The sequence below is a fragment of the Sparus aurata genome, chromosome 12 (assembly GCF_900880675.1).
Source record: "Sparus aurata chromosome 12, fSpaAur1.1, whole genome shotgun sequence".
Lineage (NCBI taxonomy): Eukaryota > Metazoa > Chordata > Actinopteri > Spariformes > Sparidae > Sparus > Sparus aurata.
In genome coordinates, this window is record NC_044198.1 from 26,511,172 (window position 1) to 26,536,858 (window position 25,687).

General features: G+C 41.0%; 2 protein-coding genes across 4 annotated transcripts in view; one reads left to right on the plus strand and one right to left on the minus strand.

Annotated features, from left to right (window-relative positions):
* Window positions 1-922: 922 nt before the first annotated feature.
* Window positions 923-11,580, plus strand: bcl7a (BAF chromatin remodeling complex subunit BCL7A). Its single transcript, XM_030436452.1, has 6 exons — window positions 923-1,109; window positions 5,331-5,412; window positions 5,701-5,797; window positions 6,043-6,192; window positions 7,034-7,137; window positions 8,728-11,580. The coding sequence occupies exons 1-6, from the start codon at window positions 1,018-1,020 to the stop codon at window positions 8,800-8,802; spliced, it is 600 nt and encodes a 199-aa protein (XP_030292312.1). The 5' UTR covers window positions 923-1,017; the 3' UTR covers window positions 8,803-11,580.
* A 1,186-nt stretch (window positions 11,581-12,766) lies between these two features.
* The window catches only part of clip1b (CAP-GLY domain containing linker protein 1b), a 30,697-nt gene continuing 17,776 nt past the window's right edge, over window positions 12,767-25,687 (minus strand). For all 3 annotated transcript variants that reach the window (XM_030435479.1, XM_030435477.1, XM_030435478.1), the window contains 8 exons: window positions 23,236-23,342; window positions 18,954-18,999; window positions 18,706-18,749; window positions 17,398-17,503; window positions 17,144-17,309; window positions 17,009-17,061; window positions 16,812-16,924; window positions 12,767-16,658 (listed from right to left, as the gene is read on the minus strand). In XM_030435479.1, coding sequence (XP_030291339.1) covers window positions 16,424-16,658; window positions 16,812-16,924; window positions 17,009-17,061; window positions 17,144-17,309; window positions 17,398-17,503; window positions 18,706-18,749; window positions 18,954-18,999; window positions 23,236-23,342 — 870 coding nt within the window. In that variant the 3' untranslated portion in view covers window positions 12,767-16,423. The remainder of the gene's footprint in view (window positions 16,659-16,811; window positions 16,925-17,008; window positions 17,062-17,143; window positions 17,310-17,397; window positions 17,504-18,705; window positions 18,750-18,953; window positions 19,000-23,235; window positions 23,343-25,687) is intronic.

Below are 25,687 nucleotides of genomic sequence, written 5' to 3' on the forward strand. Positions count from 1 at the left end.
TTTAGTTTGTTTATGCAGAAGAAAATCAGCCAATGAGGATATTTCTCTGCTAATTAACATTTCTTCTAATAAACTAACAAACAAGAGACTGATGCACAGAAAACTGCAATAAAATAGTTAAAAATTACAAATGAATTAAGGCATATAGATGTTTTATTTTGTTTCCATATGGCGGACCCTGCCACCTTTCCTCTGAGAACAGCCTGTTTATTCACTCATAGAAACAAATAAATAACTTTAGTTTGTTTGTGCATGAAACAATGAGCCAGTGAGGATCTTTCTCTGCCCACTAACATTTCTTCTAATAAACTAACAAACAAAAATAGGTTTAGAGACGGATGCACAGAAAATAATTTAAAAAATAAGGAATGTAGATGTTTTGTTTTGTTAACATGTGGCGGACCCTGCCACCTCTCCTCTGAGAACAGCTTGTTCATTCACTCATATAAAAAACTTGTTTCTTTAGTTTGTTTGTGCGTGAAACAATCAGCCAATGAAGATCTTTCTCTGCTCATTAATATTTAGAACAAGAAATATAGATGTTTTATTGTGTTTACATGTGGCGGACCCTGCCACCTCTCCTCTGAGAACAGCTTGTTCATTCACTCTTCGAAAAAATAACTTGTTTCTTTAGTCTGTTTATGCGTGAAACAATCAGCCAATGCAGATCTTGTCATTTCTTCCCTAAAACTACAAACTGTGTGTCCTGCATGTACACAATACTCGTGTACTTGTACCTCAGCAGCAGCATCGCCCGTGTGACACTTTGATGTCGTGTAGTATTTGTACTTTGTGCTGTGAACTCTGAGAACAACATCCACGCTGCTCGCTGCCTCTTTGTTCTCCTCCACACTCAGCAGGGAGACTCAGCTCTGCTCTCGGTGCAGCTGCAGCCAGGCGCCCTCTCTCTGCTGCTACATCAGTCCGCGCAGGCGCAGTGGCTCCTCTGTGCGCTCTACTGTTTGCATTGTGTCTGAACTGCCGGCGAGCTTTAAAAATATTATACCCACCGCGGCAATGTCGGGCAGGTCGGTCCGAGCTGAGACCCGGAGCAGGGCGAAAGATGACATCAAGAGGGTTATGGCCGCTATTGAGAAAGTACGAAAATGGTAAGAGGGAGAAAGAGGGAGGGAGAAAAAAGCGGGCTTCGTTATCTAACACGAGAAAGGCTCGCTTGTTGGGGGAGGAGAGGGAAGGAGCGAGACGGAGTGAGGGATGAAATTGAAAGAAAAGGACAATTTCTGAACGGGATTCACGGCAGATGTACTTGCGGCTCAGGTGCACCGGGGCGCACTCGTGCTTGGTGCACCGCCCCGGCCGTCGTCTGGCTGCCTGGAGCCGAGCAACACAACATGTTACCCGGCGTCTCTTTTCTCTCTCTCTCGCCGATTTTAACGGCCAGGGTTGAACCCAGAAGCCATTTCGATGCAGTCACATGAAGCCATTGCTGCCCGCTGTTGAGCTCGTAGCTCAGGCGGCGGTTGGTTTTTCTTCTTTAGGGACCGAAACCTCCGATAAGTGTCGACTCGGAAACAATTTGACGACGGCGCTCTTGAGTCGGAGGAGTTTAGTCCGTCTGGAGTTTTAAATTAAGCGCTTTGAGTCGCCCTTTAGGTTCTGGTAGAGAAGAGGAGCACGGTGGGGGTTGGGAGAGGGAAGTAGGCTACAGTTAGTGCATGGCTGAACACGTAGTGACTCAGTCTTAACGGCTAAACACACTTTTATACTCGTTTAACGGCCGAAATACACATTTTTTAAGACCGCGAGAGCTCGTTCAGATACTGTTTATTCGGGTGTGTAACCCCGCCCGGGGGTAGGAAATCAATGTGATATGTGTTATCAGGTGTTTTAATCAAACGTCCCCAGGTCAAAGTCAGGAGAAGTTGGTGTTCTGATTAAAACGTTAATGTAACTGTGATTGTTTTAGTTTGTTCACATATTTATACAGAAGTTTATACTTTGAGGTACAAAAAGACGACATTAAAATTAAGTGTATTAATTCATTTTATTTTATTTTTCGACAATTTTATACGTTTAAGAAGAAATTGTTCTCTGTTTTTGTGACTTAAGCTAAAACTAAATGCTACTAGCTTAAAAGTTACATTATACTACTGACTCAAAGACAGTAATTCAAAGTAACTAAGTACATTTACTCAAATACTGAACTTAATTCCATTTTATTTGTACTATTTATGTACATTTTCTTGGGTAAATACTTTATTTTACACTACATTTATTTAACAAATGTAGTTGATTTATTTATTTTATACGTTTGTATCAAAATGTGTTAACTTAAACTTACCTTAAATGCTACCATCTTAAAAGTTACATTATACGACTGACTCAAAGACAGTAATGTAAAGTAACTAAGTACATTTACTCAAATATTGTACTTAATTCCATTTTATTTGTAGTAATAATCCTTTCATTTCCTGGGTAAATACTTTATTTTACACTACCTTTATTTAACAAATGTAGTTACTTTATTTTATACGTTTGTATCAATGTGTTAACTTAAACTTACCTTAAATGCTACTAGTTTAAAAGTTACATTATACTACTGACTCAAAGACAGTAATCCAAAGTAACCAAGTACATTTACTCAAATACTGAACTTAAGTTGTAGTTGTAGTTGTAGTAACTATATACATTTCTTGGGTAAATGATTTATTTTACACTACACTTATTTAACAAATGTAGTTACTTTAACATGTTATATGCTTGTATCAAAATGTGTTAATGTAAGATAACACTTAATGCTACTAGTTACTTTATACTACTGACTTACAGACAATAATCCAAAGCAACAAAGTACATTTACTCAAATACCGTACTTAATTATATTTTATTTGTAGTAATTATGTTACATTTAATGGGTAAATACTTTATTTTGCACTACATTTATTTAACAAATGTCGTTATTTTATTTACTTTAACATTTTATATGTTTGCATCAAAATGTGTTAACTTAAGCTAACGCTAAATGCTACTAGCTAAAAAGTTACATGGAGATTTAATGAAAAGTAACCAAGTACATTTATTCAAACTACTGTGCTTGAGTACAATATAAGAATAACTGTATTTTACTCGAGTGATAATGCCAAAACACACTTTAATCCACATTTAACAGCCGAAATATTAAACGTTAATGTAACTGTGATTGTTTTAGTTTATTCAGATATTTATAATGAAGTTTATACTTTAAGGTACAAAAAGACGACATTAAAATTAAGTGTATTCATTTCTATTATTACATTTTTTGACCATTTTATACGTTTAACAAGAAAATCTTCTCTGTTTATGTGACTTAAGCTAAAACTAAAGGTTACTAGTTTAAAAGTTACATGATACTACTAACTCAAAGACAGTAATCTAAAGTAATACTTTATATTACACTACATTTAACAAATGTTGTTACTCTATTTATTTTATACGTTTGTATCAAAATATGTTAACTTAAACTTACCTTAAATGCTGCTATCTTAAAAGTTACATTATACTACTGACTCAAAGACAGTAATCTAAAGTAACTAAGTTAATTTACTGAACTACTGTACTTATTTCTATTTTATTTTTAGTAATAATCCTCACATTTCCTGGGTAAATACTTTATTTTACACTACTATTTTACACATTTATTTAGCAAATGTAGTAACTTTATTTTATACGTTTGTATTAAAATATGTTAACTTATAATAACACTAAATGCTTCTAGCTAAAAAGGTAAACATTATACTACTGACTCAAAGACAGTAATCTAAAGTAACTAAGTACATTTACTCAAATACTGAACTTAATTCCATTTTATTTGTAGTAATTATGTACATTTCTTGGGTATATACTTTATTTTACACTACATTTATTTAACAAAGGTAGTTACTGTATTACTTTAACATTTTGTAAGTTTGTAAAATGTGTTAACTTAGGATAACACTAAATGCTTTGAGCTAAAAAGTTACATGGAGAGTTAATGGAAAGTAACTAGGTACATTTATTCAAGTACTGTACTTAAGTAAAATATGAAAATAACTAATTCAATAAACAGTATGAGCAAAAAGTTCATTGGCGTTGAGTTATTAATGGAAAGTAATTAAGTAAAATTATTCAAGTATTGTCCATGCATACAATTTTACAGTAATTGCACTTCAGTAATTCCATTTAATCTATTAATTAGTATATTACTTCATTATAGCACACAAATGAAACAACTGCTAAATTATTTGATCAATTGATTGATCTATTCATGATTATTCAGCATCAATTGAGGCCATTGATCATTGTTTAATATTAATATTATATCATTTGTGATGATATAGGCTTTTTCAGTATGTGATTGTCATTTTGTTATTTCTGTTTTCCGACATTTTATGGACTAAATGATCATTTGAATCAATCAGAAAATGATTTGTTAGTTGCCTCCTTAATTGGAATTGTATTGTAGGCGACTGGGCTTCTTGAGAAACTGATATAACGCTAAGAAGCATTGGGATTGGGATTTTCGAGCTGAAGCGATTTGTCAGGTTGATCAGAAAATTAAATTATGAACCATTTTGTCCACTGATTTAAGAAAAAATGCCATAAATCCTCTGAATCCAGCATCTCTGATATAAATATGTGCCGGTTGTCTTGGTCTACTTTGGAGTTTGGACCATAAATAGGACTTAACTTAACCTTTGGTGAAACATGAAGTTCAGTTTTGACTATTTTCTGCGATTTTATAGACCAAATAATTCAGGTCTGCAACCAAAATTGTCATTATCACTTAATGTGCCTGTTATTATCTCAATTACATGTTTTTTTTGTCTAAAATGTCACAAACCCAAACTGATGCCTTAAAGTGTATTTTATCTGCTGTAGCGTAATTTGTATTTTGAGACAAACCGATTCTTTGGGATTTTGTCGTGATTTCAGGGTCTTTTTTATTATAACGTGATTTGTTTCTCGCTGTTTTAATCACAATGTTGTCTAATCACAGATTCTGTTGAGCAAATTTACCAAACATTCAGTAACTTCAGGCTCTGAAACATACTGACTTTTTGTTGGTTGTATCTTAAGAAATTAAATATTTCTAGGTTTTAGGCTGTTGGACGGACAAAGAAAGTAATTTGCTGATATGATAATTGTCTCCAGGAAGATCTTAACGATTGTCTGACATGTTCTAGACTAAATGTTTAATGTATTACCCCAAAGAATAATAAGTCCTGTCACTGTAACAGCTCATCAGGAGCAGTTTTGTCTTTACATCAGCGTCTTGATCTACAGGCGTCTGTCATCACGTCTGTGGCCTCGTTGTCTTTCTTTGAGTCGGTTTGGTTTCTGCTCCTGCACAGGGAGAAGAAATGGGTGACTGTTGGAGACACGTCCCTCCGCATCTACAAGTGGGTGCCGGTGACGGAGCCCAAATCAGATGATGTGAGTTCTCGTTCCCTCTTTCAATGAAATTAACTGTCATTATAAACGCGACCCGGAACCCACGGCGTCGCCACCTGTTATCAACAGGTGCTGGAAGACAAAAGTAAATGTCCAGCCTTTTGTTTTCAAGGGCAAGATATTCTCCGTAATGTATTCTCTTTTTGAACACGCTGTCAGAGTGCCGGCCTTTTTGTTTTGCTGTTTTTTGTACATCGCATTGTTGCGCGTTGATTGCTTTTGAACAGAGCTATTGTGTGTTTGAACGCTGTTTTTCTTCACTCTCTGTAGAAGAACAAGAACAAGAAGAAGGGCAAAGATGAGAAATACGGCTCAGAGCTGACGACTCCAGAGAACAGCTCCTCTCCGGGGATGATGGACATGCATGGTAGGTGGTGAAAGCCTGAAAGGACGCAGCCGGTGATGATCTGTGTTATTTATTTCTTGTTGACAAACGGCATGAAAATTTGCCTCTCGTGCTCCATCTTGGATGCTCATGTCGAGGGGTGGATTGAAGCTCCAGCTGCTTCAGTTGCACCTCTGTTTTACTGTGAAGCTCCAGAAATGTTTTGTGTACATGTCTGACAAAAAACCCAACTGAAGTGAGTCGTTCTCTCTGTCTGTCGTTGTTAGATGACAACAGCAACCAGAGCTCCATCGCCGACTCGTCTCCGGTGAAACAGGAAAACAGTTGTAGCACCAGCCCGACTCCAGAGCCCGCCTCCGCGTCCCACCGCGAGAACAGCGAGGCCAAGACTGACCAGAGCCCGGACAGCAAGAGGGGTCAGACAAACACCGTCACACACACACACACACACACACACACCTGTAAACAAGTTCCTCACTGACGTGTAGCAGGTGGTTGCGTGGCAGTACGGCTGATCAGGTAGATGATGAACCACTTCCTGTTTTCGTTTCACTCATCTCCGTCTGTAACGTCTGAGATAAACGACGTCACACTGAGATGATTCCTTCCCTGTTGTTAAATACAGGAGACACACAGGGACACAGCTGAGGTCTCTCCCCTGAGACTTCAACCGACAACCTTCTTTTAGGCTGTTAGACGGCACTGTCTGAGTCTGAACCGCCAGGTTAACGTCTTATACACCCAGATAAAAGTACTGTAACAATTATGTCACTCAGTTATATTTCTTAAAGGTCGATATGTAAGAATCTGAGTTTAAAACATTCAAAACTAAACTCAAATTTTATTCTGCTCGCATTCTAGACATGCCTTTTCTTTAAATGTCCCGTCATGTCTGAATCATGTCCGTGTAAAAGATGATCACGCCTGTATCAGCCTGCAGATATGATCACAATATCTCTCATATTCCATGTATGACGGCAGCCAGCGACTGATGAACTGTTTGGTTTATAAAATGTCTAAATCCCAGAAGAACATTTATCCTAGAAGATGAAGAAAAGCAGCTAATATTCTCATTTAAGGAGGAGGAATAATGGAGCTTTTTAGCTTGAAGTGATTTTAATCATTTAAACAGACATCTCGGTGTGTTGACATTACTGTGCAGTTACGTAACTCGACCACACTGTGTCATTAAAGTGTCAGAATCTGCAGCACACCAGCTGTAGTGTGCTCCTGTTCTGATGTGTCCATGTGTTACAGGTAAGACCACCCCGTCATCAGAGACCTCAGAGAGAGCACAAAGTGCCAAGAGAGACAGTCTGTCCTCAGGGGAGAAGGACTCTTCAGACAGTAAAGCCACTCAGGTACGAACACGTCGACACTCACTGCTCACCTGATGAGACGAGCCCTCCTCGTCCCTCAGCACCGGGACCTTTAACAACATCCTGAAATGAAAACAGAAGGTTTAGTGTGCTTGTGTGTCCAATCAGAACTCTAAATTTGAAAACACACTTAATGAAATCTATTTAAAGGCAAATCCTATCACAGGGACACTCAATGAAATCTACAAACTGTTCTCCAAACTGAAATATGGTATTTTATTTGTCTCTCCACAACCGTCTGCCGACCCCCGGACGTTTACTCACGACTCCCTCAAGGTTCCGATCCCTCAGGTTGAGAAGCCGAATCACAAAGAAACAACACATTTTCTCTCCGTCCTCCAATTTAAATTTAGCTGCGAGGAAATTCCTGTGATTTGTTAGAAGGAACAGTTTTAGCATCTCAAGTTTTTGGGAATTGGGGTTTTATTTAATGTAATAATAATAATAATAATAATCATAATCATAATCATAATAATAATAATCATAATAATCATAATAATATAATGAAGATTAGGAGATTATTTACTTTATAAACAAGGTTACAAATGTGTGTGATCAAAACCAAGAAACACTGATGGAGTCAGTAAGTCAAACCACACAATACATCTGTAGATCTAAAGTGAAACAAATACAAGATTTTTTATCTCACAGCTCTATTTTCTTTTTACAGAAACACAGTTATGAGCAAACTAGGACCCCAAGATTTCTTTTTATTAAAAAGTAAACAGCAACACGTCTTTCTTCAGTCCACACACAGAAACAACAGAGACTGTTGACAGTGAGCTGTGAGAACCACAAACAGAACTCTTCTTATCAGATATCTCAGAACCGGGACTGAACAAACAGAACACAGGTCCAATACATCGCTTCTCTCTGTAACTGCTGCTCCAGTGTTGACTTCTCTTCTACGACTGCAGCCGTAACATATGTTTCCCCTCAGGCACCCGGTGAATGTTGAATGGTTATTTATAGTCACACACATAAAGAAGGACCCTGAATAACACTGTGTGTGAGTGTGTGTGTGTGTGTGTGTGTGTGTGTGTGTGTGTGTGTGTGTGTGTGTGTGTGTGTTGCTAACATGGTGTCAAAGAGTCTTAATAATGCAGGTTAAAGTCGTCTTGGGCCGTTGAACTGGTGACCACAATATCACCAGACTCCATTAAGAAATTATATGATTTTGAGCATTGTTACACAGAATAACTTGAAGTCTGCGATTGTAAATCCTTTCTTCAGTTATGTATTTTTTCTCATTTCACCATTTACACTAAATTCATGAAAGAAGACGTTTTATCGAAGGTAAACATATCAGATTTTACAACCACAGTAAACTGTAACCAACACAGGCGACTTCTTTGTTAAGTTCCCAGACTCCCTTATAGAAACGTCCAATTTTATGAGTTGTTGAGTTGAGAGGAACTTAATAAACATTATGAAATGCCGTCTTTGACAAATTCTTAATGATTTGGGGCTTCTTGTAAATTCGGCAGCTGTTTTACAATAAATCACTGTAGACAAATATTGATACGAGGCTTGAACCCATCACTCATGTGTTTCTTCTGTTCTGTCTGGCAGGACCTAGAGGAGGAGGCCCCGGCCAGCAAGAAAAGCAAACTGGAGTCCTCGTCTCAGGACTTTGAGGAGAGTTAAATGTTTGGGGGCTGATTGGTTTCTCTCCCTCACCCTCCTCCTCTCCCTCCCTCTGCACCTCCCTCCATTAACTCTAGATAATTTAGGGCTAATGGACACACCAGCTCTCCTCCCGCTCCTCTTCTTACCTCCACCTTCCCTTCTCTACCCAAACTATACCAAAAGGGAGAATGGACGTCTCTCTTCCTCCCTCCTTCCTTCCCTCCCTCCCTCCTCCTCCTCCTCCTCCTCCTCCTGACGGCTGTCTCCCCTCCACTTTGCCTCCTTCGCCCTAACACTCCTCTGCCACAGAGGGAGAATGGATATTACCTCTATTCACTGGTCCCCCTCCGTGCTTCCTTCCAGTTCTCCACACTTTTCACTAATGCCAAGAGAAGCTCTGAACCCGGGGCTGCAATCCCCCTCCGTGACCAGGGGCGACGCCGTCAGCCGAGCCCGGGCCACCCGCCAGGCCAGACCACAAACCCTGACCTGCATCTGTGACTAAAAGAGTTAACACTGGGGATCTGAGATTAGGACGAGGTTGATCCCGGTCGCTGCTCTGAGACCGATTTTTAGAACTGCTAACGGTTTAGCTCAGGATACTCAAGAGGCTAACCTGGTCTCAGATCAGCGGCCGCGGTGGGGGAACCTCCACCCTAAGACCACGACACTTCAATCCTCCCTCCTGTTAGACTAATGTTCTATATTTGTTTAGGAAATGTTTAGGGTTTTTTTCTCAGGAGGGTCAATGCACTGTTATGGTATGTCACAATCGATCACAGATAGATTTGCTGCTGTAGTGGAAGTCTTTTTTCTCTATCCATGAAAAGTTCTCCATTCACATGTTTATCACAGTGAGTTAGTTTGTGGTTCGTAGAAGAAGAAGAAGAAGAAGACGGTACAGGTCAAGATAAACTCTTGGATGAGTAGTGAAGACAGGCGTAGGTAGCGTAGGTCCTGAAGGTGTGCCTTGAGTTGCTACGATTTAAATACACGTTTTTAGGTCAAGCAGGTTTTGAATTACAATTTTGGTGCCATGTTTTGTTTTGTTTCTTTGCCTTATAACCATCACTTATTAGTATTACCCAATATTTATACTCAACTACAACTGTGTTGTTTTTTTAGTTCAAGGAATAGTTCAGCGTTTTGGGAAATATTTGTAGTTTCCTGTCGAGAGTCAGATGAGAGGATGATTCCACTCTTGGGTCTGTGCACCAGAGCCAGGAGTTGCTTATCTCCGCTTAGCTTAGCTTAGCATCAAGACTGGAAACAATTGGAAAACAGTCCAAAGGAAACAAATACTGCTTTTATAACTGAACAAAGAGCTGCTAACATCTGGCTTTTGTCTTCAGTAAAAAAGAGAAACATCAGGGTTCGTTCGACAGTGATGGAGACGTGACAGCCGGGTGTACACGCTAATGTTTCGCAGCATAAATACTTTCTGTCTGTCTTTTATTCGAGCAGCGTTTTAACATCGTCCAGTCGGTGCTGAGTGTGAAACAGACACGAAGCTTCTGTTTCCTGTTTTCTGTGTTTGTAACGTTGAACGTGACACAGAAGGAAAAGAAAGATGGAGAACCAAACTTGTCTCCTGGTGATGTGAAGACATGTAGTTTAAAAATCCTGCATCAAGTCTTTATGCTAAGCTAAGCTAAGCTAACCGTCTCCTGGCTGTCGCTTCGTAACTCCCGTACAGACATGAGAGTGGAACACGTCCTCTCACTCGACTCTCAGCAAGGAGAGACGAAAATGTGGAACTGTTCCTTTAAAACAGTTGGAAACAGGAATTTGAACACTACCCAGAAGTCCTTTTTTTTTTTTTTTTTTTTTTTTTTTTTGGTTTTTGTCTTCTGGAAACGTAAAAATCTGCAAACCTGTCACGTCAGAGTTCCTGCTCGCCGGTCTGAGTCTACTTCAGTCTGAACCCAGTAGAACCAGACCAGGTGCTGGAGCTGGTTTTCAGTCTGGTCCACCGTCTCTTCTCATCTGTGGTCTGTGTATCACTACTTATCTCTGACCGACATGTTCCTGTAGCTCCACACAGAAGGGTCTGGTCTCCGAGCTCAGACGTTGGTTCTAATCCTCCTTCAAGGTGCTGTCTATCGGCTGAATCCATACACGTGTGGCATCGACATCCTGGTTTTGTGCAGATTTGTGCAACTTACTTGAACTTTCTCGTACGGATTCAGACCTTTGACCTCTAAATGTTCAACCTCACACATGTAAGATTTAGTTTCATTAATCGATTATCTGCTTGTGACTATGGATTGGAATCAACTGTATCACAAACCAATGACTTCATGACGTAACGGGGGCTGTAGAGACGGAACAACTTCAGACTTCAGCAAATCAGCGTTCAACATGGATGGAGAGAAAAGAATTAAAAAACGACAGTTGTCTCAGTTTAGAGGATGGATTAGCATATACCTCATTCCCAGTCCAGCAGCGCTGGAACTTAAAATGCTATTGTATTGACATTAACAGTTATAAACAGCATTATGTACACTCAGTTTAAAAAACAAATCTCACTTCTGTTGTAGCTTTCACCTGATTGAGCCGATTGCTTATAGTTTGCTCATAACTGTGTGTTTAAAAAAAAAAAAAAAAAAAAGAGCTGTGAGATATAAAATCTTGTATGTTGTTTTTTTTTCTTTTTTTTTTTCTTGGGACCATTTTGTTTCACTTTAGATCTTGTACAGATTTATGGTTTGGTTTGACTTATTTATTCCATCAGTAGTGCTTGGTTTTTATCATGTCCAATGGTTTGTTTTCTTAATAAAATTCACAAAAAATGTTTCCCGGTGTTTCAGTGTTTTTAGTGTTTTGACGAGAACAGATGTTTCTTCTTCTTCAGTGCAGGGAGGCTCTGAAGTGCTGAAGTTAAAGGAGCAGTCTGTAGTTTTGAGTCTTTAGTCTTTCTTGTTGAGAGTCAGATGAGAGGATTGATTTCACTCTTGTGTCTGTATGTTTGGTGTTAAACTAGAGCCTTAGCTTAGCTTAGCTTAGCATACAGACTGGAATCAATGGGAAAACAGGCTGTTTTGAGGAAGAACTTTAAATCAGAAGAGAAAAGATCTTTATGCAGATTTCATCCTGTTTTACTTTGTTTACATGTGGCGGACCCTGCCACCTTTCTAGCTTCAAACGGTGTTCTGTTTCCTTCTGAAAACAGCTTCTTCTTTGAAACTACGGAGTGCCCCTTTAAAATTAGTTGAAGAGCGTTTTACACTCTCATACGACACTTTGTTATCGTCTTTAACTGTTTCCTTGTTTTTAAAAAAAAAAAAAACATCAGCATCAGGTGGGAATGCTTCACCTGGTCAGTCCGTGTGTGTGTGTGTGCATGTGTGTGTGCATGTGTTGGTCCTGTAGATGCAATTTTATAGCGAGTATCTTGGCAGCTGTGAGATGGTCTCTGGTTTTGTTATCTTAATATATTTCATCTTATGTGTCCGTGTCCTTAAACCTCAAAGTGTCTCCTAAACTAGTCCATACATAAAATATTTATACTGTGAAAACTACAATAGTTCTGCTCAGCAGCAGACGGAGAGACGTCTTCCTTTGTCTGAAGTTTGTTCTGTTCTCAGCAGACGAGACAGTTGGAGGTTCTGCTGGTAAACACGGTGAAGCATTCAGCAGCTTAAGAGACAAACATTTCCCCCTCAGGAGACAAAAACAGAGCTGAAAGTTACATTCCTCACGTTCACAGAGCAAAAGTAAATAAGCCTGAATTACAGAAGTAAACCTGGTTTAAGTGCTAATCCTCATTTATGAAACAGCCCTCATGAGCTCATGAAAACTGGAGCAGAGCTGCCGGAACCTCTCAGGAGTGAAAAATGGATCTGAGGATGAAACTGTAATGAGCAGAGCGGCACAGAGAGGAGTTTAATGCTCTGAGAGAGGATGTAGAAACGTCTGCTGCGAGGCACAAAACATCAGCTACTGCCGGAGTGAGAACAAGACACAAAACATGAACACACACTTCTGGTTTTTTAGTATTTCTATTGGACTGTTCAGGAGTATACAGTACATAGAAAACAGTGACATTTTACACCACGTCAACGTCTGAGAAACGGTTTCCAAACCACTTCTAGACGCCGCCTGAAGTTGTTACATATAAAACACTAATAATTAGATGCATCACGTATAAAGTACACAATGTTTTTAAAGTCTATACAAATGGGCTTTTTTCCCCCCTCCGTTATACAATGTCAATCTTATCAACAGGGCAGAAAAATAAAATGTCGTACACAGAAAAAGCTTTCTTTAGTTCCTGGCACCGTGAACACGCTGATCAGGACGCCTCGGATTAGTATTTACAAAGACGAGAGTGTCGGTGGTTAGTCATGTATTATATACACTGTTACACTGGAAGATTCAATATGATCCAAAAATTGTGCTTAAGAACAGGAGAAGTCAAATACAAGTCGCTAAACAGGGTTAATTTAAAGGAGCAGGTCGACATTTTGGGAAATTCGCTTCAGTTTCAGGTGAGAAAACAGATTCCACTCTCGTGTTGAAAGCGTCTGTTGTGATATCATCAGTCTTATTTAAATTTAAAAAATGCAGCAGAACCAGAAATGTCATCCTTTTTTGGACTTCCCTTTTTAAAATACGCTATAAAGCTCCAGCTAGCAGCAGGTTAGCTTAGCTTTGACTGTAAACTCGGTACTAAAAACCAAAGTGTAAAAACCACAATGTGCTAGTCTTTTACCTCAGACCTTGTGCTAGGTGCTAAGTGCTAAGCTAACCTGCTGTAGCTTAAAATTTAGCATACAGACATGAGAGCGATGGAGCTGCAACGATTAATCGACTACTAAATTAATCGCAAACTATTTTAATAATCGGTTTGAGTAATTTTTTAAAGGAAATAAAAAGTCAAAGTTCTGATTCCAGCTTCTTAAACGTGAATATTTTCTTGTTTCTTTTCTCCTCTTTGACACCAAACTGAATATTTTTTAGGTCGTGGACAAAATAAGACAATTCTTCGGCTTTGGGAAACCTAAAATAATCGTTAGCTGCTGCCGTAGCGAGTGGTATCGATCTAAAGAAGCTAATTTCCCAGAATGTCAGACTTTAAACTTTAAAGAGGGCCGTGTGATCGTCTCTACTGACCTTCGAAATAAAGTCACTTCTGATCAGAACCGTGAAGTTAAAGCGCCGTTTGTTTTCTGCTGAATCTTTAAAGTGGACAGTGCAAAACTAAAGTTAGTCGAGGCTTCTATAGTTTCATCTGGGCTCGTCTGAGTTCCTGTGACATCTCAAAAGCCCGCCTACACTACAGTACAGAATCTGAGTACAGACTATACGACACCTTGAATCAGTGCTAGCTTATTTCCCTGCAGGAACATCACCGCTGAGCCAACGATCGGAGAATAAATAACAAAATGCAACGACTATAACCGTCTGTGGCTTTGCTCCGGGACGTGAACCTGCAGGACGATCGATGGAAAAGTAATTTGGTTCGACACAGAAGACGACAAATCAATCTTCATCACGAGGTCATTTAGTGGCTGTTCTGGAGCTTTAGACGCAATCTTGAATCCCAAATCTGAACCCAAAAGTAGACGAGAAGTCCTTAAAGCTGCGTAGAATAAAAAAATGTCAACACCTGAACTTCCTGCTGAAAGCTCAGGAACAGTTATTACTAAATGGACCTTGTGATGAGATTGTTCTGACTGACAGATTAACGCTGTGGAGACGACATTTCATACAGAAAAAAGTAAGTAAAAAAGTAAACTGACCTTCATGTGTGAAATCTGTGGAGTCAACGTCCACTTACTCACTTTCCTTCAGCTGCATCTCTTGGTCTTCTTCAGCAGACGGAGGAAACAGAGAGAGAACTCAGAATAACTTCCGTCCACTGAAGAGGACGAGAGACGCAGCTGATGGAAACCACGAGTTCAAAGGTCGAGACTTCATGTTATCATCAGTCCAACGGAGTGTTAAAGCCACTGCTCAGTAATTAATTAAGTTTAATTAGGTTGTAACATTTAAAGAATAAACTGGCAGTGATGTGAGAAAAAAGACTGAAGAAGTCGAAATATTACGAGACAAGAAAAGTCGGAATATTTCAAGAATCAAGTTGTAATTCTGAGTAAAGTTTTATTTTACTACTTTTTTTACTATTTAGTCGGATGAAGTCGTCGAGGAATAAAAAGCAAATGTTTTAAAGTCAACATATTTTGAGATTTTGCTACTTTATCTACTAATCTGTTGGATTAGGTTAAAATATTTGCCTTAAAAATATGTCTTGAGAAAAAGCTGTAATATTTAATTTAGAATTAAATCGAAATATTTGAGACTAAAGTCGAAATATTATGAAACAAAAAAGGTGCAGGAAAGGAAGAAAACAGTTGTGACTTTTACATTTTTTAATATTTCCAGAATAAAGTTGTAATTTTGGAAGCAAAGCTGTATTTTACTACTTCTAAAACTATTTAGTCAGTTAAAGTTAATATTAAAATGTTTCCCCAAAAATCAAAATGTTGATATTTTGAGAAAAAAGTTGCAACATTCTACAATAATGTCATGATATTTCAACAATGAAGTCGTGTATTTAAAAAGTATTCTAAGAACAAAGTCGGCATGTTACGAGAAAAGTGCTAAAATAATAACGGTGGAAAAAGAGTTTAAAGATTAAAGTCGTAATATTGAGAGAATAAAGTTTTAGTTTGTAGATTAAAGATGGAATATTTCACCTGCAATGTTTTGAGAGAGAAGATGTAACATTATGAGAACAAAGTCATGAAAGTTATGATGTCTGAATGTTATGAAATATAAAGTCGATACGTTTTAATATAAACTTTTAATATTTTGAGAATAAAGTTGGAATCACAGGAGATTTGACTTCTTAGTCGTAGAAAACTGTCCTTTCTTTTCATCTTATCTTAATATTTATTTTCAGTTGAATATAAAGTGCTTTGTATCTTGTGCTTTATGAATAAAGTGATTATTATTATTATTACATATTTTTGTCTGAAGATTCGACTGAGTTTTTTGTACTTCTGGATTATTGGAAACATCTCGACGTTCTCTCCCGTCAGTGGCTCCGACACTCCGTCGCACTCTGACAGACTTGAAGAAAAGCTTCGTAAGAAATCTAGTTAAACATATAAAGTTAATAAAAACTCGGCAGTCTCACTCTCTGATTGGTTCGCAGCTGAGCAGACGGAGGAATGTGATACAGGAATGTAAAAATCGTAGATGTGCTTAATTTTCCCTTCGGTTTCATCTGTGCTGTAACTGCATTGCATCATTTTTTGGCTATGAAACAAATAAAGCCCCCGAAAAACAACGTGAGACGTCACTTAATGCTTATTTCAGAAACAAACTTAGATGCAAAAAACAACACGTTAAAAACAACAAGTGCAGAGGACGGATTCCTTTTCGTATTAAACATCGATATTGCACCAAAGCAGCATATTTGGACGAGCGTTCTGCATCACAGCCGGAGCTGCAGAGAGAAAGGACGGAGATCAGGACGGTGGCTACCAGTGATATGCATAAATACAGTATAAAAATACAATATGGAAAAATCTGGAGGGGTTTAGTCAGGCATGTCGGGGAGATGTAGTGGGAGAGTAGAAGGTGTTTAAGGGGAGGAGTTAAGATGCAGGTAAAAGAGTTTCCGGAGCCTCTAGAAGGTCTGGTCGTCGTTGCAGGACTCGGTGGCGTGACCGAAGGCCTCGCAGATGTCGCAGTACGGCCTCTCGTCGGACGGGTTGCCGTGGTAGGTGGTGTGAGGTACAGAGTCGGGGCTCTGGGCCTGAGTCGGGCAGTCCTCGGTGTCGTGGAGGTCGAAGCAGTCGCAGATGTCGCAGAACAGACGCGGCGTCGCCTTCTTCCCCCGCTTTGACACGCCTTCCACGAACCTGACGGAGGAAAGAGGGACGTGACGGGACACGTGAATGAGACTCCTTTATGAGCACGAACACACACACTGTAGATTAATTTGACTCTTTGATCAACAACAAGAAAGAAAAGATGCAGATTTCATATTTTCTGTAACTTTCTGTTCCTCTCACCCGTCGGTGTCGTCGTTGCCGTTGAACTCGGCCAGCGCGAGCTTCTTCAGTTTGATCTTCAGCTCCTCGTTCTTCCGCTGCAGGTCCACGATCACGCTGTTCAGGAAGTTGATCTGATGGAGACAATCAGGTGAGAACTGATCTGAACATGAACTGATCTGATGAAGCGTATGTCGGCAGCGTCCTGACGATCTTACTTGTCCCTCCGCGAACTCCTTCTCTTCCCTCAGCTGCTCCAGAGCTGCATCGCCTGCAGGAGGGAATCAGAAAGCAGGTTGACAAAATGAAACTACTCTGGAAAAGTTTGAGCGCTCTGATCATCGTCCCCTCACCTGAGGGCGGAGCTTCAATGTCTTCTCCCTCTGAGGCCTGCGTTCCCATGAGCCTTTGCTCCAGACTGTGAACGCGACTCTGCAGCTGAGCTTTGTCTCTCTGCAGCGTCTCCACGGCCGACTGCAGCGTCTTGGCCACGGCGTTTTCTCCTCGCAGCACGGCGATCTGCAGCGACGGAGACAACGGGTCAACCAATCACACAGCCGTCGTTACAACAACCACCACAGGCGTGATATTAAAGTCATGTGACTACCTCATTCCTCAGAATCTCCAGCTCCCGGTCTTTGTCTGCGATTAAGGCTCCAGTGGATTTCTGGAAGTTTATTTCTCCGTCTGTTTCCTGATTGGAGACGGTTTCTCTGCAGACAGAAGGAGACGTGGAGAGACAAAAGACATCTTTGGTTGATTTGTTTTAATGTCTTTCAGGATTAAAACATTGTATTTATGATTGGATTTGACAATTCCATCAACCAAATAAGAAAACAGTGAGGAACCAAAACATTAAGAATCATCGTAGCTGGATTATTAGAGTTGTGGCCAGCAAAATCACTCCCTCAGACGGAGGACACGGAGACACCGAGCGCTCTTGATAAATGAAACTGGATGTGAAGCAGCTCGTTTCTCTCATTCACACCTCCCGTGTTGCTCCTGTTCACCTGAGGAGACGCTCGCTCCCTACAAACATCGTTTCTGCTCCACTTTGCACCATCACCTCTTGGTTTCCCTCCGGGCCGACAGCACGGCGCCGTCAGCTGCTCCTCACGTCGCCTCTCCTTCACGTTGTTGCTCAGATCTTACATCACACAGGCGCTCGTCTTCCTGCCTCAGCCGTCTGTCATTCTCACTCTTTTCAACATTCACTCGCAACTTAAGTCGCTGCTCCGAGGCAGCGGCGGCACGTTTTAATCCTGACTGCTGAGACGACGCCAAGTTTCTGTTTCTGTTCCGAGGACGAGCTTAAAATACGACCAAAGACAAAGAACGGATCAAAGCACAAACATGAATCGCTAAAGAATTTGTAATGTGGAGTTTAGAAAGTGGAGTTAACTACTACACAGTAGATCAGCAGTACAGTCAGTCACTGATTTACACTAACACTGACCGGGCGCTCGGCTGACCAGAACGTTTCGTAGCTTCGGTTGTCGACGTCCAAATCCATATTTACTTATCAGCTCCACAAAAATGAGCCAAACAACACAGAGCCAGAATGGAGATCCTCTACTGGGTTATATAACGAGGAGGACGAGAAGGATGAAGAACGAGCGTCTGAAGAAACTCCATCTGACGGCTGCAGCTGCTGTAAGCTGGAGATCTCGTTCTCTCTCCGTCTCCGGTTCTACCAACCAGCAGGGTTTCTGTTTGGTTGTGTCCAATTAGATTTGGTCTAATTTCAATTTGATTTAACAAAATAAGACCAAACAGCTACATTACAGCGTCTTATAATGGATTTATTAACTGTTTATAAATGCTTATTAGAGGATTTGAGTTGGCTGTTTTATCTGAGCAGGACTGGAATAAAGAGTACTTGTGTATAATGTATAATTAAGAGGATGTTTCTTACCTGGTCTTCATGTCTGGCAGTTGACTGTTGCGGTCGTCATTGTGCTGAAAGTCAAACACACACAAACACAAATATAGATGCGTTTAAATAGAAGCTAAACCCGCCTGAGCTTTAAGAGTTCAGTCGCAGCAGGAAGTAAATCCTCACCACGCCAGAGCCTATTAATCAATCCTCCGTTTCTGAAACCCTGATCGGGAACAGGAGGAGGGAAATCATTTGTATAATAAAGGTGTAGAAAAGGTCAGTACCTCGTCGAGATGCTGAGACTTCTGGGAGGCCAGCTTCAGCTCCTCTCTGAGGGAAACACAGAGGAAGGAGACGTGACACTCTTTACAGAGCTGTACATTCAGATCTGTGATATCAGTGTCAGTGTGTCTAAATCTGGTGTGGTGCCACATCTGTTAGACACACACACACACACACACACACACACACACACACACACACACACTCTGACATATGAGCTGGTTTACCCTGCTGTGACTTTGTGCGTTCACTGCAGTTCGATCTATACACACTCTGCATTATGTGTGTCAGGCAGGCTGCATTGATCACGAGCTGCTGTGTGTCAGATAAATGTGTGCGACTCTCTCATGGTTTCACTTAGTGCTGCAACGATTAGTCCATTAATTGACTGGTCAGAAACAACCGGCAACTATTCAGATAATCGACTGAGCGGGCAAGAAGAAATGACCAAATGTGCTGCTTTCAGAACACTGTTTCTATCTAGGGGTGGTTATTGGCAAGAACCTCACGATACGATACGTATCACGATATCACGATATCATGATATTGCGATATAAATAAAGATGAAAACACAAGTACCTGTATATGTACATCAGATGATATTGATCAGAGGACAAATTGAGTCAAAACTATTTCATTCAAAACAGCCTCTCCATTTTATTAATTCCCATGAAATTTCCGGGCAGTAATATTCTCTTTGTCCAGCTCGTTGTTCTTGCTATCTCTCTTAACTTTGAAGCCAAAGTGCTTCCAAACGTCAACTTTAAATTGCGGAGGCGTTGTTAAATTACCATCCATTTTGCAAAGACCTCAGCTACTCTCTCTACTACAGAAATACACCCGCCGCACAGCAGAGTTGCTCTTCGGCGATATATCGATATTTGGGGTTGAAAAATCGATATTGTATTGGGCGGCAAAGTATCGCAATATATTGCTGTATCGATATTTTTGCCCACCCCTATTTCTATCTATTTTATATTATTATAAATTAAATATCTGGGTGTTTCTGTCTGTTGGTCGGACAAAAACGAGACATGAACCTGAACGTTTAACTGAACAATACGAGAAAACAATCAGCAGATAAACTGTTGATGAAAATAATAATTATAACCCTTCTTGTCTCATGTTTAATCCAAAACATACAAAAACATATTTCCTTACAAGTACTTTACCTGACTGTTTAACACACAGCGATGACGCAGGAAAATCACATCCAGCAGACACAGAGTAACATTATGTACATCTATACATCTGATAATCTCTCTTTTAGCTCTGGTTTTGGTCTCCACCAGCTCCAGACAGAAATATGTGGCTCTGCAGCTGCTAAACGCTTCACCGTGTTCACCAGCTAGTTTCTAACTGTGTCTGTCTGCTGTTTGCTTGTCAGCAGCTGATGCACTTAATATCTCCATCAGAGCTTCCACTGAAAACTGCAAGAAACGATGAGAGCAGTGAGAGGAGGAGAAACTGTTCAACAAAAACAGCGAGCTGAAAGACACTAAAAGGCTTCTGTATATCTGAGGGCAGCTGCAGATTCAGGTGATTTAAACCAAAACATGATTATAGTAGCACATGTACGACCTCTACTGCACTTTAACTGATATCATCTACAGACTGATTCTCATCATCTGCTGGTCTATTTCTGCTGCTCATGTAGACGACCACACCACCCCGCTTTAAACATCTTAAAGGATTTGACAGATGTGAACCCTGCAGTGGTTTATACTCTCTGCACAGCTAAGACACGGCTGTGATATACTGTACGACGCACACATCCACGGAGAAATACCAGCTGGATATTATAAAGCTGAGACGGTAATCTGTGCACATAATCAAATTTAGCCCGACAGACAGCAGCGTAGACAGCATCGTCTGGAGCTTTATGAATCTGGATATTTTTGGATGCTGAAAGCACAAAAAAAAAGCAATGCAGGAGAAACTGTAATTAGCTCCATGTGGGTCATTCTTAGGATTTGTGTCAAAGGAAGAACTCTGAAGCTTTGTGTGACTAATATCTCGGTCTGAGCACCAGCTGGGTGAAATATTTGGCTGCCTGCTGTGTAATTACATTGGCCATGCCTCCGCATCGTCCACACAAACACCACAGGGATGAGTTAAGGGGACCTGCGCGATGATAAAATATGGTTCATTCCGCGGATTTTGAAAACGTTACATCCATCTGTGTCTCTGGATTCTCTATCAGGGTGTGAACAGAAGCAGGCTCAGATGGAAAACGCTTCACTCAAGCAGAACTATAGATGTGAGAGTGCAGCAGCTCCTATCTGACTTCTCAAATTGTTTCATGCATCATCTAAAATGTAAGACTGTTTATCACTTCAGGTTTGTGCTCCACGTCTCGCCAAACAGACGCACGATATCGAAGCCGAGCCGTCAGCCAGAGAGCTTCAAATCACTCATGTGAGGAGATTCAAGATTATCTCGATGATGAATATTCATCACATACACCTTCAACAAATCCTCCAGAGAGAGACGGCCAAGGTCTCGGTTTTTTTATGTCACAATAAGATAATTATAAATGCTGAAATCTCTACAAATCTGTGACACAAAGCCTCTTTAACTGCTGCAGACAATCAGTGTTTGACCTGCAGACGCATCAGAAACACAATACAGCTGCTCTCCTAAATACCACAAAAGCCACATTGAGAGCCCAACACACACACACACACACACACACACACACACACACACACACACACACAGTTTAACACAAAGACGCACAGAAACACACACACTGTGATGTCAGAGTGAGAGCGGCGGCCTCGTTGGAGCCTGGCGGTCCTAGGAGGAGAGACTGAGTGATTACATAACAGCATCAGAGCGAGGAAGGACGCGCCTCAGAGAGGATGGAGGAACACATTGTTGGGACGAGGGTGGAGGAAGGAAGATGTGACGGAGCCGCAGAGGTGTTCGACATGATTCCTCCATTTACAGACATCTGAGGTTTCGACCCACGGAGAAGCAGACAAACCGCTGCTTATTAAGGACGATGAAGCTGCGACTGTCGGCCTCCTTCGGGATGCTACATATTAATGACTGTAATTCAGCCAATCACAGTCATCTGCAGCTGTGACATCACAGCGTGGGGCGCTGATGACTCAGGCGGGGGGGGGGGGGGCAGGATGATGTAAAGACTCAAAAAAACGAACACGTGCAAACACACCACATACTTCCACATATGCACACACACAGTCTATAAATAGAACTCGACATCAGGCTGGAGATCCACAACAAACACAGCAGGTGAAAACATGCGGAGGGTTTTACTCTGCGCTCAGCCGACGACCAGCCGACGATCTGTTCGTTGTTGTAATTTTAAGTAATCTGTGATGAATCTTACTCCATCACGTTTCCTCTCATCTATCCACAGAGGTCTTAAAGGACCATACTGCAGGTTTTCATGTTTTGATTCTCCATCATTTACTAATTTACATCACAGCCGGCTTTAATTTCTGTGCAGGATAAGAAGAGTGAGAGTCATAACAGCGGGGTGAGAATGAAGGATTCAAAATATACCACAGGCCGGGAGTTAAACTGCACTGCAGGCTTAAATCTGTAAAGAGAAGGAGCTGAAGGACTCAGACGAACTCAATGAGTTGGAAAGATTCAACTGTGACAAGCTGTGATCGATTAAACACCTCAAGCTGGGTTTAAGAATCTGCTGCGGGAGTTTCAATCCACACAGAAATGAATGGAAACCAACGGCTGCCTGAAGGGAAGTTAAAGTACATCCGGAAATCCAAAAACTAGAACATGCATCTTAAAAAAGTTTAGTGAAAAGGATTTTAAACAAGCGTTTCTACAGTAAGGACTCAGAAATGTTCATATGGAGGCCATAATACCCCCGAGGAGTTTTGTTACTGTGATTATGAGTATTGTGCATTGTACTCAACTCCACCATCATATCCATAATCACATAATAGCACCCTCTGGTTAATTATGGGCTTTACACAGCAATTTAAAGCATATTTACAAGTGGAAGCATCTCTGTGGAGAGTTACAGATGGAGCCACTTAAACAACACATTTAACATTTCAGTGTGAGACCAATGTGGACAGTTTGAACATGTAAACACATCCAGCCACAGACGTTTCTTTGTGCTGGATTAGAGCTTGAAAATGCAGGCTGTTTTTTTTTTTTTAATCATCAGTAACGACCCCACAGGAGAAATTCACCACACCAGTCTAATGAACCGGCTGGCTGGGGGTCGACATCGAGACGAGACCCGCGCCAGGAAAAAACACATTAGTTCTGCTCGGTACTCACATTTCCTTGCAGAGGACTCCGATCCGCTGGGTCTCTGAGCTGCTGCGCTCCTTCGACAGACTGAGCTCCTCCTGGTATTTGGAGTTCTGCTGTTTCAAAGCCTCGAGCTGAAGAGGAACAGACAGAAGGTAATACAGAGTACGGTATATACACTGAAGGCAAGTTACAACAACACTTTTCTCTTCTGCTCATCTTGATCATATTTTCACGGCTAAGATGTGGCTGCACTTCAGCTCCATTCAGATTTACGATATTGGAGATCAGCTGCTCTGGTCAGCGAGTGAATATGTAGGTCATCAGAGTAATAATCACAGCCGCAATTAGTTTATAAAAAAATTAAACGTCAAACTCTCAGGTCCTCCTGTAATTTGAATCCAGTCCGGAGCGATCGTAAAGACGTTCTCCTGAGTTTTTCCTTGTGGTGTCTTTGCGAATCTGAACCGGCGAAACACCAACGAAGAAAACTATTTGGTGACCAATCAACACAACATTTTCATGAGCCATCAGGAGCCCAAGAGGTCGCTAAATCCATTTAAAGTATGCCGAAACAGCTGTTAGCACTTCCTGTTTGCGGCGTAGTCACAGATGCTCAGAGAACTATCACTGGATCACTTTGACCTTGAAGAAACCTTAAAATGTGCTGATTCTCAGGCAAGTTCTGAATGGTCTTTTTTTTTCTAATATTCCCAAGTGGATTTATGGACGTTTATTTACGGTGATGCCATCAAATGAAAGGAGAGCTCCACCAACTTAATTCTGTATATTCTCGATAAATCTGACGGTTATTTTCACATTTATTAATTTCATTAATCAAGAATTGTGAAAAAATGCTCATCACAGTTTCCCAAGAACCAAAGTGACGTCTTCAAATTGCTTCTTTTGTCCAACCAACAGTTAAAAACCTGAAGACTCCTCGTTTACTGTCATAAATGACAAAGAAAAGAAGCTGCAACAAACAAAATAGCTGGCAAGTAATTTTCTTTTAACGATTCATTTATGCAATGTTGCAACTCTACTCTCAAAACGCTCCTAAAAGTTGGCAATCAATTCGACTCAGTAACTGATTATCCAACAAATATTCAACATCATTTTCCCTGATGTCGTTTAACGGCTTGTGCATCAAGGGAAAAGCTAGTAATCCTTAGTCATAAGACGTAAATCTGCAGCTGATGCCTAAAACAAAGTCCATAATTAACTTTTATCCACTGACCAACTGGCAAATTAATTTCACCAGCCCCTCAGTAGATGGAGGGTGAACGACATCTTCCAGCCACTTGCATATTTTTCCAGCATTTAACTGATGGCTGGTGCTAATTTAGTGCCTTGACCTTAAAGACAACACCTTGATATTCAGGGTGAGTCAGCATGAGACAGCAGAACTCGTTCACTCCACGTGAAACTATAAATAAAAGCTCCAGGGACGTCAGCTCCTCCGACTTCACCTCCTGCAAACTTTTCACTTTCCCATTCAAGTCGGGACAAACAACCATCTCCCAAATCGTTCCCGATGGCTCAGACGGCCCCACGAGCAGCTTTAAAATAGCAACAGTCAATAATTAATTAACAAGTATGACTTTTGAATCGATGCCTATGCTGACACTGGATTCAGACTATATAAATATAAAAAGTCATGAGTAATGATTCACACAGCGAGCCGCCTGCAGTGTTTGTTTGCACGTTAACACGCACAGTTGTCTTGCACGGGAGTCACTGTCGAGGTGAGATCTGACCTGCAGAGCGTGCTCACACACAAACATGCAGAATGTAATCAGGTTACCTGCACAGGCGACATCTCACACTCTTACATCCACACAGAGAATCACAAAATCACACCAGCTCTTCCTGCTGACAGTAAGTGACTCCTGCACTGATCAATCCCAGTTTGAAATGAAAACCTGAGCAGGACTCCTACCTGGTAGTGAGGCGAGTAGATGTTGCTGGAGTAACCCTGATGCAGAGCGGCTATGTCCATACCTGCACAGCTCACCGCTGCCTGATTCTAACCTGTGTTCACCTGCTCAACAGCAGCAGCAGCAGTTGTTGCTACAGCAGCGCTCGACTCCGATCTGTCGAACACAGACTAACACGAGCTGAGCATCAATAAAGCATCGGCTCTCATCCCCCGCCGTGCTCGGCTGCCAGAGGGAAACAGAGAGAGTGTCGCCTGAGCAGCCTCCCTCTCCCTCCCAGCGCTTCCATTATGTAAGCCTTGATAAGCTCCTCCCACCTCCCCCCCCCCCCCCCTCCACGTCCTCCCCCCTCCTCTGAGCTGCTCACAATCTTGTTTCCTCGCTCTCCGACACCATACGTACTCACTCGCTCTGAGAGATTCACCTTTCATTCACAGCGTTTCACATGAATCACAGCCGGCAGAAGAATCAGCTGTGACTGTGTGTCTGCTGTTCAGCTTTACGTTACGTTACGAGGTCTCATAAAAACAAACACTCATACT

Coding starts and splice junctions, on each gene's coding strand:
- bcl7a (XM_030436452.1), top strand. CDS start 1,018: ATGTCGGGCAGGTCGGTCCGAGCTGAGACCCGGAGCAGGGCGAAAGAT. Junction 5,413..5,700: donor CGGAGCCCAAATCAGATGAT/GTGAGTTCTCGT, acceptor CACTCTCTGTAG/AAGAACAAGAACAAGAAGAA. Junction 7,138..8,727: donor CAGACAGTAAAGCCACTCAG/GTACGAACACGT, acceptor TCTGTCTGGCAG/GACCTAGAGGAGGAGGCCCC.